General features: G+C 37.1%; 1 protein-coding gene across 2 annotated transcripts in view; it reads right to left on the bottom strand.

Annotated features, from left to right (window-relative positions):
- Positions 1-15964, bottom strand: part of LOC763573 (MICAL-like protein 1) — a 62808-nt gene that overhangs the window by 11762 nt on the left and 35082 nt on the right. For both annotated transcript variants that reach the window (XM_030984104.1, XM_030984103.1), the window contains 4 exons: positions 15876-15964; positions 10354-12483; positions 1481-1567; positions 170-293 (listed from right to left, as the gene is read on the bottom strand). In XM_030984104.1, the coding sequence (XP_030839964.1) occupies positions 170-293; positions 1481-1567; positions 10354-12483; positions 15876-15964 (2430 nt within the window). The remainder of the gene's footprint in view (positions 1-169; positions 294-1480; positions 1568-10353; positions 12484-15875) is intronic.

Below are 15964 nucleotides of genomic sequence, written 5' to 3' on the forward strand. Positions count from 1 at the left end.
ACCTTAAATTCATTCTTGAGTTACAATTTTTTTTTTTTAAATTAAAAAAAATTAAAGGGGTATGACTAATTTAGTTGTTGACTGTACATACAGGTTCATTCGCTTCTTTCAATTGTTATGCATTATAAAAATTAAAAAATCTAAAGTCCTGAATGTCTTGTAGACTCACCATCTGTATCTTGTCTGAGGTTCGTCTCCAGTTCCACACCTCTCTCCTCTAGCTCCCTCTGTCTCTTCTCAATGTTTATCAGCTCCTGCTGGATCAGGGACGTCTCGATGTGGTCCTTACCAACCTGCAGAATGGAGTAATTAGCAAGAGAAATATTTGTTACGTTGTCCGGTAAAATGCCAGTTAATAGTTGCAGTCTGAGCATGAGCAGATAAAGGTCATTGCAGACCAAATTGTGAATACATGGAGACAAAATACTGGATCATGCTCATGAAAGTTTTGTAATCATTATTCATTTATGCACAAGCAGTGCACTCCATGATACACAGGTGGAAGAATTCTTTCAAAAGGGAAAACACCAGGAGTGATTATTTCAAAATGTACAAAGTGGGACCTCATCATGTTTTGAAGATCTGTGGATATTCGGGGTCATTTGGGACATGTGCTAACCATGAACTGGTCTATTTGTAAAGACAGTAGGAAACAAAAAACAAAATATATAGTAACAGAAGAGAGTTATCAATTCTCAACATGGAAGAGTCTGTATTTGAAGATGACTTGATGTCATGAAATCTGAAGTTTTTATTAAAATTATCACAATACAAAACTGAAGCCACATCATTGCAAAAGAATGATTATCAAATGATGACCAAATCAAGAAGCATCATAATCATTAACACACTTGAAAATGTCAATTTGCTATATGGTAGGAATATCCAAGAGCCATTAGATTAAAGCAAGTTTACAACATTTCTGGCCCTTTTACATCAATATTCATGTGCATGGCATGCATTGGAGCATCATAAGGCGTACAAAAAAAGATGTTGTATTGTCCTTTGCGACCGACCCAAAAATCTTAAAATCTAGTCTATGGGTATTAAAGCATTAAAAACTGAGATATATCAGCCCAAGGAGGGATGAAAAAAGGAAGAAGATTTCTGACCGACCGACCCATGTTTTGGCACCTAAAGGGCAATACAACATCTTTTTTTTTTTAGGCCTAATCATTAACACACTTGAAAATGTCAATTTGCTGTATGGTAAAGCAAGTTTACAAGTTCATGTGTATGTCATGCATTAGGGGCCTCTTCTCTTGATCATCAACTTTGTCCGATATTCTATGATCTGGCGAATGTTCCCCATGTTGACCTTTTAAAAACTGACAGCAGGAAACATGACAGGCTATTTTCAAACCTTCGTTTGGACAAGTAAGACACCAATAATGTCTACATAGCCTCAGTTCTTGGTTTCCACTATGTCTGTTAAACACAATAGAAATACAAAATATTTGAAGAATGAATTAAAAGTTACCTCTCTCTTGATGGCCGGAGGGGCGGGCGCTTTCCTCTTTCCTTGTGAGTGTGCTCTGGATGGCGGGGCAAACTTGGGTCGCTCAGGCTATCGGAGGTAAAGGTCAAATGTCAATTAATTACACTGTGAAATATTATCAGCACAATGCTGTAATTACCTTCAGGTATTAAAAAAGACTGCAGAAACTAATTTGGATTTAGCGATCTCCACAGTTTTTGGGAATCATTTGAACTTTCACATCTTACTTTTCAATTCTTGAAATAGTAGATGCAGGAAATCATAAAAATCGCAATAAATGAATAAGTAAATGAAACCCTGTAACAAACAAACAAATTGTGTCAAAATTACATCAATGGAAAGAGCTGTCTGACTTCCTGTAAAATCCAAATTTCAAGCAAAAATGAAATGAAGCAAAAGTTCTTTAGAAAAAAAAGAATACAAAAAGAGTTGTGATCCGCTTTGCTTACAATAATTTCATACCGGTAGATAGTATAGAAGTCATGGCAGTCATAGTAGCAATCGTAAAAAGTAGTTCCTGCTATTCCAACCATTGCGCTCGTTGAAATTGAAATGAAATTGTTTCATAACAGATCCACTTAGGCTGCATGGTTTAAGCTGAGCTCAAAATATTAAAAAATCTCTTTTCCATACCCTCCCTCTTATGTCATCAAAACTAAAAGAATTGAACTAAGAAACTAAGAATTAAGAGATGTATAGATATGTTTATCTCGAAATGAGTCACTGGATTAATCCAAAAGAAATAGATCGTTTTTCCTCTGAAAAGATCCTAACAAAAAACTTGCATACATAAAATCAGATAGCTGTAATGATATCCTTACAGGATTAAAGATAAGAGCTTTGAAGAAAAAGCAAAATCATTGTCTTTATTTACTTGAGATTATTCTCAATTACTTCAGAAATTTCGTTTCTGTTTCATTTTTTAGTTCAATGTAGAGTTATAGTGCTGTAAGCCATGAGCCCAGGGCAAGCGCATGTGGAAATCAATGGTACATCGTTGCTGTGACTGATTAATCGCTGTCATATATTAAGGAGATTGGGCGTGATTTAATCGGCTGCTGATTTCATTCGGATAAGCCAATGGCCGCAAGTGTTTCCTGAATGGCCATGTAGTCTGTCTGACCAAACTTAAAACTAAATAGGCATGATGAAATATGACGAATATCCAATATTTCATTTCCAATATTAAAGCTGCTCATCTACACATAAACATTATTTATTCAACAATAATTGTTTATGTAATTAATAATTCTTTATTCAACATAAATGTTAAATGATTTGAACAATATGCCGCCGACTTGTACTACCTGAACTCAGTGGACAAGTACCCACACACAACTACCCCCCTTAGAATTATTAACCCCCCCCCCCCCTGAAAATTCATGTGTAAACCCTCAGAGAATTATCTACCAGACACTGGGGGTGTGGGAGGGGGGGGGGGTGTATTAGAGATTGCAGAGTTCTTGAATTTGCACCCATTTGACCAAAATTGATTAATTACTTCCTGTAAATGAAAGCAATCTCTAACCCACAACCATGACAGTGAAAACGATACGTGAACTAACCAAAGTTGCTTCAGCTGCTATGACTGAATGGGAAAGGAAATAAAAGATTGGCTACGTGCAGAATATACTTTTACGCTCACAAGCTCTTTCAAGCCCTTTGAGGATTTGCTAGAGTAAATGTGAGATCATCTTGAAACAATTTTCATGAATCTCTTGGTTTTCTACCACAGCTCTTTTTGAAGTTTTAGTTTCATGATACAAAGTGAACATAATAGTGTATCTCACTGATGCGGTAAAAATATGAAAATATATTGATATACTAAAACACATGTTTAAGAACACGTATTATCATTCTGCACTTGTTTATCCTTTTCTGAGTTTATTTTTTTTTTAATTTTTATTTCTGCATTTTTTCCATATGAAATATAACTGAATAACAAAGAACATATAAATGTAAGGTATAATACAACATAAATAAACAATAATTTCTTCATGTCAAAATTTTTTTTTTACATAATATATGTACATATAATAACGAAACTTAATATGTCCATAACATATAATCATAAATTTGAAGTATTAACTATTCTGTTGGAAAAGTGCAGGAGACCGCAATCATAAGCATAGCTTGACAAGTATGGCGGCCTCAAAATGAAAGAGACTTACCGTTACCAAAAACTTCTCTGTGATGATGAATTGTGATTTGGCCATCTTTATGCTTTGAAATGCACTTGAAAGCTTTACATGCATCATGGCATGCATTCAAATTGCAAACTGATAATGTTGTGTTTCCAGCAGAAGGCTGTTAGCAGGGGCATACTGAATAGTTTAATGTATTAGGAATTCCTCTGCTTACACCCTTCTGTCAGGGCACACAATAAGAAACATGAAACTGAAGGAAAAAAAATGAGACACTGAAAGAGAGAAACTGCCACTCATGAGAGAGAGAAAGAGAGAGAGGGGGAGAGACAGAGAGAATGAATAATAGAGAGATGACAAGACAGAGTGAAGAGAGTGAGAGAGAGAGAGAAAGAGAGACAGACTGAAGAGAGTGAGAGTGAAAGAGAAAGAAAGGAGAAATTTATTACTAAGTTTCTTCATGTTTTTATTTCCGGGTATAATATGTATCTTTTCACATTATTATGTTACCTACAAGTACAGGAACAACTACTGAAAAATGTATTTTCTTAATAGAATATAAATAAATGGCAAAACAAAATCCCATGTCAAAGGCACTGACAGTGGATAGGACAGCACAATCATGGAATTTCGCCAAATATACTATTCCTTGCCGCCAATCACCAATTACAAATGCACAATGCATCAAGTGCAACGGGTGGGACTACTGCAATCAATCAAACCTTGGACGAACCAATGGTCTGTACAATTCTTGCTCTGATTCCCTACTGGAATCAGCTCCAAGACAGGTGCTCCATTTATAAAAAACACTTCACCAATGAGAGGTAATTGTTGATATAATGCATGTATGTACTATACCGAAGCATCTTAATCATACCAAGGGGTGCTGAGAGCCACTGTAACAACGTAGAAGCAAAAAAGGTCACCATCAAGAGTATGGTAACATCATCTTGTAACAACATCAATAGGATAGCAAACCCAACAGTAAGTTTACGCATATGTATACAGGACATCAAAGAAGAAACAAAAAAAGATTAAGAACCCCCCCCCCCCCCCCCCCCAATCTCTGGAAAGAAGGTATGAAACGGGTATATGTATGGTCATTTTCAAATATTGTTGTACCTCCTTCTGCATTAAAATACAGAACAGAGGGAAGAAAATTTTCAAACAAATACATGTACCTGTAGCCTGGCTGTATTACAATTGTGTAATAGTCAAAAGATATCGACTTCAGAGGGCAAAAAGTGCATCTTCTTCACTTTTTTTTATCATCAAAATGGCTCTCAAAAGTGACACACAGCCACACTTCCTGTGTGACAGTTTAACCGCAAGATATTCTATTTCCCCCCTGCCTTCTCCCATTCATCAAATTTGAATTTAAAAAATATGTTAAACAGGTGGCAACAATCTAGCTCCTAACGTACCACTCATATCAAGTCTAGAAGCAGCATTCTAGGAGATAAGTATTCTTCAGAGCTTCTTCATACACATACTGTGTTATCTTCTTCTTGTATATAATGGTGCCATATTCCGCAATAGCTATAACCAAACCAAACTTGAACATGACATACAATTATCTGGACCTACTATATCTTCTTCTTATAATATGGTGCCATATTTATCTATAGCCAGTCCTAACTTGAACATGACGTACATCTTCATTATCTGGACCTACTTATCTTCTTCTTCTTATAATATGGTGCCATATTTATCTATAGCCAGTCTTAACTTGAACATGACATACTTCTTCATTATCTGGACCTACTACATTGGTTATAATAGCAGACTGACAAAAATATGATGCACAAATATACACATCTGTCCATTTTTGTTCAATTTTCCTCCTAAAACCTCCTCACATAAAAAGTAAAGTAGCCACGTCAATTAGGGCCTCAATGAATCTTTCATTCCTATCAGGAATGATCATATTTAACAGTCAACGACAGAGAATGTGACATCCCAGAGTTCAAGAAAGATAATATCCTTAGAAACATATTTGCCTCGCCTACTTCCACCAACTGACGTTAAAAACAATTACTCCACTTCCTACTCCGGCCCAGAAGGCTGCCAGCAAGGGGCTTCACCAACCCAGAAATGTATGACTAAGTCGAGGAAGAGAAGGAATTGCCACGGCTAGATTCAAAGGTAATGAATAAGAAGACATCGGATTTTCAGTAACACCGTGTATGCTTTATATGCAATGTTGTTGTACTGGAGAATGGTGTGATTCAGTGTTGTAACCAAGACCAAAGGTCCCCATAATGGGACAAGGTGGAAAACACTGACTTCATTCAATAAGGGCTAGATCTCACGGTCAAGACGAAGACCAAGACATTAAAAACCAAGAGACTGTGACTAGACTCACTCCACAAGACTTTAGATACATATCACTTTTTAGTCAACCTCTTTTGAGATGGTTTAATTTCTTCTATCATGCATTTGCAAACTTAGAGTTCGATCTCAAGTTTCATAATATAGTATTCCAAGCTACATGGACTATGAAAACAGTCAATCTTTATGTATTTCTCACATTTTTACCTTTAAGTAATATTGTACCTGCGCACTACACCATCATGTTATAATTCTTTTTGGACATGACGAACAGTGACATGCCGCAACATCAACAGACCTCTAGATAGAACTAAAGATGATTCACGATACCACCAGGGACCGAATGTGGCTGGATGGAACCATTTCTCATCGTCTTGAATGATTGGAACACGGCGTCTTGACATTAACAGACCAAGCAAGACGTCGGAGACCAGATTGGGAGAACTTAGACAGACACTAGCAAAGGTGACTAAGAGCTCCAGGAATAACAGGAAGCAAAGGAAGACAGAGTAGATGAAGAAAAAAAATGTAAAGGAATAAAAAGAAAATTCCTATAATACCATTATAAGAAGAAAAAAAAACTTGCAGAAGAAATGAATGAAAGGGAGAAAAATAAAAAAAATTGAGATTAACAAAAAGAAAGAGAATATAATGAAAAGTAAAAAGCAAGATTTCAACACTTTCAAAACATCTGCAGATGTCTTTCCAATAGGAACTTCAAAAACATTAACAAATAGACAGACAGTGCAAAAAATATTACACTTGTCATCAACAAAGTTGGAACCCCAACATAATCTAATTGAAAAAGATATCAAAACAACTGCCTCATAAGATTTCCTACATCTCCACAGACTCTGATGGAGTTGTCCAGACACCATTTCCGGCCTACTCATACTCAACCTCGTATGTTACACCACATAAAAATGCTCCTCCTACGGTACCCCCCGATTCAAAGCCCTTCCCTCTTCCCAATGTCTAATCCAATTTCACGTCTCTGCCTCCAATATCCCGCGAGAGGTCCTTAAAATAACCTTAGGACTCCCCTTACCTCAATCTCGTAGCAGAAGTAGCTTGGTTTACCAATATCAAAATTGGCCAGAATGTCTTCAAAATGAAAAGGCTCGTACAGGAAAAAAGGCATTTCCTTTTCGTCGTACCACATCTTAAGCACAATTAAAATAATCAAGTTATCTCCACAAATTAAAACACACTGCCAGTGGAAGGAAAAGTTTCACAAATTTTGGGGAAAATATGTATAAATTGAGTTTGTGAAAGTTGCCTGTCAAATCTACTGTCAAAACACAATCTATGTTACAATCAAACCTGAATTAGAATTCTGCGATGTTAGGCAGGAAAAGGGATTAATAGACGAACAAAAAAGAGAGAAACTTGGGCCAAATTCAAATGTACTTCTAGCCACAAATGAATGAATGAATGTCAGTCACATGTTTAAGCGTGGAGTTTGTGTATTTGCATATAATCCACTATCTGTATGCCAATATTTTTACAACCAGATGAATGTTTAGATTGGTTTAGACAGTCGGTGGCTATAGAAAAAAAGATAGTTTAATGAATGGGGAATTATCGACCTGTCATTAATAATTACATTTTCATTTTATGAAAAATGGATCACTTTAAGTACATTTCTGTTCTACTCTCTCTTATTTCAAGTTAATTAAGGATAATCTAATTTCAATGCTTGCCCTAATGTCATTTTCATTTACACTGACAGGTGTTATGATCGAATTCCGATCTTTCTTCAGACTTTGATATTTGACCTTTGACCTGATATATTAACACAAGTCATAACAAACAGTCATTGAGAGACTGTTTTGATTGACAATGCTTGGCAAGGCATTGATGGTGAATCCAATGCCAAAGTGTGGTGTCCATGGCTTAATTACCGGAATGCAACAACTGATTAAACTCACTTAATTTGCTAATGAGTAGTGTGGTTTGTGCAGTCGGAGTTTTTACATGCCAAGAACTTTGAAAAGGGTACGGTATGCCAACTATGCTATGGGACTAATTACATCAATAACAGCAACTCTGACAGATGATAATTACTGGCAACTGTCAGAATATATAAAACAAATAATTTGTGGTGTACAAGCAGATTGATTATCTGGCCCTACAGTGGCGAAGTTATTGCAAATTATACACCATAAAGAATTCTGAAGACTTGCCAAATAACAGAGTTGTGATCAATTTCATCAATGAATTCTGTACACTTTATCTAACGTACAAAGTCGTGATCAATTTCAATATGTCTATAAACTGTAAGTTCCAATCAATAAGACTTGAATTGCAACTTTATCTTGTTCACAAGAATAAAATCATTAAGGGTATTTGCCCCGAGTGCTTTCTTCATAAAATGGCGAGTATCACGACAGCCTTTTAAGGCCATTTTTGTCCACCATTAGAGACTAAGATAAATACATGCATAATAAATGCAGCATGCTTCATGCATTTTTCACTAATATCGAATGATATCTAATATTGAATGCTGTGTTTTTTCTGGAGATTTAATCAAGTTCCTACGACAGGAGTGCCCTAGTGTTTTAAATGTAATTGATCTCATTAAAAACTGTTAGATAACTTTAATAGAATGGAGAGACTTGGGATATTCGATTTGTTTTGATAAACAGAAATATAACGGATGCAAGCAAGATGCACAGTCATTATTAAAGGATGCACTGTGAAAAGAATATAACTTTTTTTTTAAAGTATAATCAAAACGAAGAAACTTTTGTCAACTGACTTTGGGTCATTGTTATCAGTTGTAGGAAGAAAATTAAAGAAGGTTATATTCCTGATTTTTTTTTTTAATCTCAAAATGTTATCATGCATGTGTACCTGTTTCTCATTGTATTGTCAAAATAAAAAATGTCCTTGTGTATAGAATAAATATCTTTAATATTCTAAACATATTGAAACTTGTCCCGTGATTCTGGAGAAAGATAAAGGAAAGGAGTAGCAATTTTCTAATACTAAAATCACACCCCCGGAAAAACCGATCCGAATTAATTTCAGCTTATCAATTATGATGGACATGTTTGTCCCCGGATCCAAGCTGATTCTCTGTAACTTATATCAAAATCATAGGGTTACGCATGCACGCATACCATCCTTGTTCCTACATAATGCTTAGTTCTATGCATTCATCCTCCATCCAGCGCTTGCACACGTTCCTAGCGTGCACTTCTTCATCAAGGCACCGTGCAAACGCACCTGGTCCTCTACGGTAGATGTACGACTGACGGTTATATCCGAGCGCCGACTGTGGCGCCGGTGGTACCGCTTCTTTCTTGGTGCAGGCACGGGTGACTGGTCATCATCATCACTCAATGCTGCACTCCTCCTCGATATCGGTCTCATTTTCAGCTCGGTAACCACATCGTCCTCCTTCTCAACCTCCTCCCCATCAGAGAGAAGAGGTTTTGATTCCTTGCTCCGACTCAACGACCCCGTCTTCTCTTTCTTCAGTTCCATCTTCCCGGTGGCCTGCGCCAGTTTCATCTTGTCTTCCAATTCTTTCATCTTCATATCGTCCACCGCTTGTTTCTCAGACTCAAAGTCAAGATTTAAGAATTCCATTACATTCTTCATGATGTCTTCAAGGTCATCTGTCTCTGCGCTAGACTGGACTATAGAGCCTATCTTTGGCCCTGAAGACATCTTACTCTCCGTCAAATCATTACCCACTACACCCTTTTGCTTAGGCTTCAAAGGCAGTATATTCAGAGAGAGGTCTTTAGGTTTTACCTCGTCTTTTTCTTCCCCATCTCCCACACTTGAACTTACCACGTCCTCTCTTTCATTTTTGAGCGAAAGTTCCTGCACCTCATCCCTTCGTTCATCTCTTTTCGCATATCTTCTTACTTTTGGCTTATTCTCTTTCTCTTCTAAAACATTAAGTGAGACGCTCTCTGTATTGTCCTTAATTTCCACATTCTTTAAAAGTTCCTCCGACACCCCCTCTACTTTAACAACATTAACACTAGCCTTTCCATCCCTTAGTTCCTTACCCTCACGTGACACTTTAGAGTATATATCCCGAGATTCTTCCTTGTTAGCAACCCCTGTACCTAACACAACCTTGCTTTCTTTTCCATATTTCTGTACTCGTTGTGCTTCTTCTTTTTTCTCTCTCAAGAAATCAAAATCTTTCTTGATCTTAACCCATACAGGCTCATCCTCCATTTCATCATCCCCATCCCTATCCCTGTCATCGACCTCCTCTGGTTTCTTAACCTTTCTCAGCTCTACTTTTCTAAAATCAGCTGGTGGTTTCTTAACCTTTTTAAGTTCTATGTTCTTAAGATCAACCTGTTTCAAAGGCATACCCGCGAATGGCAACCTTTGACCAAATTTCTCTACCTTTTTCACCCTTGGTGACGGCACTGGCTCGATCTTTGTGCCGTTTGCTGTTGGTCCAGTCCTGGGTTGGGGTACCGGTGTTGGCGTCGACTCTCCATCCTTGGTCTTTGCAGGTCGATTAGGGAGCTCTCCATCGGAGGCTGCTCTTGGAGGAACAACCTGGGGAGGCAGCGGTGCTTTGTAGCTCTTGCGTGATCTGGGTGGAGCCGTTACGCCTCCTGGACTACCACCAGGGGGTCGTGGAGGTGCAGACCTTTTCTTCTTCAGTGTTTCCCTGTCCCTCTTCAGCTCATCAAGGATCTGCGATCTAGTCTTGACAGAGTAGGAACCAGAGCTCAGGATCGTCGGTGGGGGTGGTCTCTCTGGCCTCTTTGAATGTGAGAAGGATGCGGCCCTTATATTATCACTTTTGAGTCTCAAACTGAAGGGAGTTTCTCGAGTAGGCGACCCAGTAAAAGGATTGACACTCTCATCGCTAATGTGACTTTCATTTCCTTCATCCTCATCCTCACCGAATGGATTCAAGTTGTTGTCATAACCATCATCATCCTCATCACTCCCAAATGGATTTGTTGACTGTCTCTTGCCAGTTTCCTCCGTCTCTTCTTCATCCTCATCTCCAAATGGGTTCAAGGAATCATCATAATTATCATCTGTAGTTTTCTTTCCTGATGGGCCTTCCACTTGACTCACATTTTCTTTCAACTTATTTTCTGAGTCTTTATCTCTTTCTGTTCTCTCATCTATCTCAAGTGTGGCGGGCTGAGTTGGTACCTTACTTTCCTTTTCAACGGTCTTATCATTTGTTTCAACACTAACATCTTCTGTCTTTTTTGCTTCACTGTTCTCATCTTGAAATGAGTCAGATAACTCTGCCTTGGTATCCCACAATGCACTATCACCAGTACTTCCTTCCTCCACCGATTTGTTTGTTACATCATTGGTGCCAATCTCTAAATCAGTTTTCTCTTGGTCTTTGGTGATAGTCTGATTGACGGTGTTCAATGTTTCTTCCTCCTTGTCTTTTTCCTTGTTAGCTACACTTATATCCTCATTCTGATCAACACCGACTTCCACAGGTTCTTCTGATGTTGGTGATTTCTCTATACCAGCATCTCCACCCACCTCTTTGATTTCTTCAGCAGTTGAAACGTCGACCTTAGCCGTTGTCTCCTCTGCTGATGTTGTATCATCTGTATCCCTAAAAGTCTTGTTAAAAGTGCCACTAATATTGTCTAGATCACTACTCTCGAATCCCAAGGAATCGCCCTCCTTGAGACTCCTGACATCGGAAGACGACTTGGATTCATCATCCGTTGAGAACAAGCTTGATTCTCTATTCTCTCTTGCCTTGGAGTCCTCACTACTGCTCTCTGTTGTTGATAACCCTGTGGAACTTTCTTGGGTTCCTTTTCCAGTGGGTACCTGACCGTTCTCTTTTGGTTTTGTTATAACCCTAGGAAGAGGTACAGGTCTGGCAGGTGATTCTGCAGGACTCTTGTTGAGGGCCTCCTGTGACGCTGCCATGTCTGCATCTTTCTGGGTGGCCAGGGAGGTGACAGACCCGTTGAAGGGGTGTCGTTCAAGCTGTGGACTACCAACTGGACTACCCGATGCATTAAACCTTGCCCTGGCTGCGGACTTCATCAAGTGGGGATGCATTGAAACAGCACCAGGAAACGGTGGCTTGGTTCTTTCTGGTGCTTGCGGCATACTAGGCTTTGAATTCCCCATGACGGGTTCTGCAGGAGTGGTCGACTTGGGGGGTAGCTGTGGAGGTGGCTGATTCGGCCTCTTTGGAGAAGCCTTGGCTGTCCGGTTCTGCCATATCGTTCCTCCTTCCTCATCCACTCCGGCCAGTCTGGCACCAGCCCGACTGGTCGGGTTCATGCGTAAGTTCCATATATCTCCATTATCACTGTGGCACATACATTCAAACTTCTTGGGATCCTTGGTGAGCTTATAGGAGTCCGGGCGCAACGTACTCCTGCACTTGGTACACCTGAAGCAGTTGCGGTGGAAGAGTCGACCATCCACCACCTGTCTCTCCACCAGGTAGACTCTCTTGCTACAGATCTCACACTTGTCGCTCTTCAGGGAGATCTTGGCCGGAAGGGGTCCACTTTGGGCCTGCAATCAAAGAAAATAGGGGGAAGAAATTGTTAGGCAACTGTAAGAAGAAAAATCAATCCATAATCATTCAGAAAAGTAGGTGAGTGCTGCCACTGAGATGAACAATTAATTCATAGCATTACAGAAACAGCACCGATTACACACTGTGACTATTGTGCTTAAAATTAAAAATTTTCATGGACATTATTCATAAATCTTTTTTATGCTTATTTAAAGGTATTCTTTTCAGTGAATATTCTAATTTTTTAAAGCATTAATTGTATAATTGTACTGAAATTAACATTATTTTCTACATATTAATTGTTTAATTCTATATATTAATTGCTTACAGGTGTGTAAAAAAAAAAAAAAGGCAAGAAAATGAATACAATTAAATATATGAAGGAGCTTAATACTCTATGAATGATTTTGAAAGGTTATATGTTTTAGGAATCTCTCTGCCGAGAATGAAAAGATACAAAACTAAAGAACTTTCTATAACTCCTCAAATCAGCAGTTCTTGGAAAAACAATCTAAAAATATTTTCAATGGTCCTAAAATTATAAAGTGATGTTAATCTACCTTTTTTCTTCAATATATGTAACGTTTATGACTGATTTGGAAAGAAGGTAGATACACTGCTCTGATGTATTGGCCTAATGTTTATTAAATACTAGAGCCTTCAGAAAGTCGATATGTTAGTAGTTTTCTCATAGAAATACATAGAATATCACCAGAAGTTAGAAACTTGTTTGAAAAAAAAAAGATATCATATCTCATGAGTTAGACTAAACATAAAAATAAGCAATTAATTGTAATATTAGTTTGGAAGGAAAGAAAAAGATCATCATAATGGTCCAAAATATTTATTTTAAAAAAGGTGGATAACTGAATACCAAAGTAATGATATGAGTATTCTGATTCAACCAGTAAAACTCAAATTTTATGAATGGCATGCCCAAAAGAATTACAAATTAGGAAATTTAAAACAATAAACATGTATGTCACCCGAATGTAAACCAAACTTCTGGTGTGATACAAAGAAGTTGAAGGAAAAATGGCCAAGTCTCAATAAGGAATGTTTACAAAATTTAATGGATTCTAAAAACAATTATATTTTATTTGGTGTTACTCTACTGTTACTTCAAATTTAGTATATACCGGTAGACAGAAAAAAAACATCATATTTTGTAACATTTTTTTTCAAAATTCTCAAAGAAAATATAGAATTGCATAGTGTGTGAAACATTTGCGAAGTCAATTTATATCACTAGCACAGAATAATAATTTGCAATAGTTCAGAATATGCTTGATGATACTGAATTAGAATTGACACTCTATGAGAAGTTGGCCTGAGGAGGAGCAGAAAAATCAAAGAAAGAACTTATGAACTGTATGATTAAAAGCTGCAATTATCACTAAAATATGGTCATGATGTGTGCTATAGAACATGAAGAAAACTCACATTTGTTTTGGTTTTTTCTGAACATAATTTTTCCACTTTAGTGATACAACAGAATTGTCCCGATGATCTACTTGTGCAGAGCTGCCTCCCACAACTGAACAAAAATCCTATTCTTTTCCCAAAAAAATCCTATGTTTGATCGATAAGTACTTTCTTTTTGTTGGACTGTGTTCGTCAACATTTTGAAGAATTATGCATGAGTACATTTTACAAAGATTTTGTTGAATATGCAATAGTTTGTCATGAATGGTCATTCAATAAACTAATGAGCGGCATGTAAATAGATTTTTATGGACCATTGGTTGAATATGTATGATTTTGTCATGACTGGTGTGTTCGATGAACCAATGAACATTCCTAAATTGCCGATGTGAGATGCTTGTAGGATACTTTACAGAAGAGAATGGGCAATTTGCTATTGAAAATGGCACAAACACACAAAATACACAAGAATGTTCAAATTTTGGATTATTAATATTTTTAAAAATCTTTTAAATGATATTTATTATTTACTTCTAAAAAATTGTACGTAATACGATTAAATCGTACTAGTTGGCAGCTCTGCTTGTGGTACTATACTTTTACATATCCTCCCACAAAAGAAATTTTCTTCCATCATGAGAATTTAGAAGTACCTACATTATCAATTAAAAAAGAAAAAAAGAATAAAGAGAAGAGTAACCCATCTATAACATTACACATCATGAGACCAATCCCCATTTCATTAGTGAAATTTTAACATGGTGTACTCAATAAAAAAAACTTTAGAAGAAAAACTTGAGAAATAGGCCCACAAGATATGATAAAGGAAGAGGATACAAAAACAATCAGATTCTATGATGCTGCTTGCAAGCACTGTTCTTTTTGAATTTTTTTCTTCAAAATCTCACCTCATCTTGTTTAGGTAGATGCGACACAAAGTTAGGTTGGAACTGACGGAGAGAAAATCGTTTAAGGCAAATTCTAGTACTCAAAACTGTTGTTACAATGTAAAAAATCACTGTAACACCTCATTAAAATGGTCTACAATAGTGAAGAGATTTCTTTTTGTTTTGCCTAAGGAAGATAATTTTAAAAGTTCATGTCATTTCATATTTTTTTCCTTTGTACATGTAGAGTAACTTCATACAAAGACATTTAAAAAAACATAGTGAAAAGCCTTATCCAAGGGCAGATTAATAAGGCTTTGTTCGCAATTAAAAACATCTAAATGAATATAAGAATCTGTCTGTGTATACCTGTTGGAGGAGAAATATTTATCGAACTTTAGAAGTATAAAACGTCAACCTAGATTTCATAATTCTTCATAAATAACAACGTCTGCTAAGAGCCATAACATTAATATCTATCTGTCTCTCTGCAGATGACACACTTTTTAGCCCATCAGAGCCAAATTGTAATCCAAACATATGTTAACCCCTCTCCTGCAGAAACGATGTGGCTCCTGCACTTATTTCATAGGAAAATGAGATAATGGTATTCAAGGGGTTAACCTTAAAAAAGATGAAGGCTTAGATTACGTGTGGTACAAGGGTGTTACAGGTCATCCTCATCGGAACAGACTGGTTTACTAACATATTCAAATTTATGGATATTTCTTTCCTGGGGACCTCAGTGACAAGGTATTCAATTAAAATTTTATGCGCACTTTTAAAACCAAAGGCTGTTCCAGAAAACCAAAGCTTATTCTTGACAACCTGAAGGTTCGCCCGGCATTGCAACAAATTATGTTCGCAGACTGGATTCAAAGTATTGTAGTACATTCATTAATAACAACAACAAAAATATTTAAAAACCTGTTATTAATGAATGAACTACAGTGTACATTATTTGTTGCTATGTCAGGCAAGCCCTTAAGCTGTCAAAAACAACCTTTGATTAAAAAGTAGGCATAAAATAATAAACCCGTCTGTATTGCTAGCTTGAAAAATGGTGAAGTACTTACGGCTTTGTTCTCCTTATCTTTAGCCTTCTTGAAGCTCCTCCTGCGGATCTCCTTGCCCTTGTCAGAGACCTCAACATCTTTACCTGAAG

The sequence above is a fragment of the Strongylocentrotus purpuratus genome, unplaced genomic scaffold (genome assembly GCF_000002235.5).
Source record: "Strongylocentrotus purpuratus isolate Spur 01 unplaced genomic scaffold, Spur_5.0 spur5_scaffold_14, whole genome shotgun sequence".
Lineage (NCBI taxonomy): Eukaryota > Metazoa > Echinodermata > Echinoidea > Camarodonta > Strongylocentrotidae > Strongylocentrotus > Strongylocentrotus purpuratus.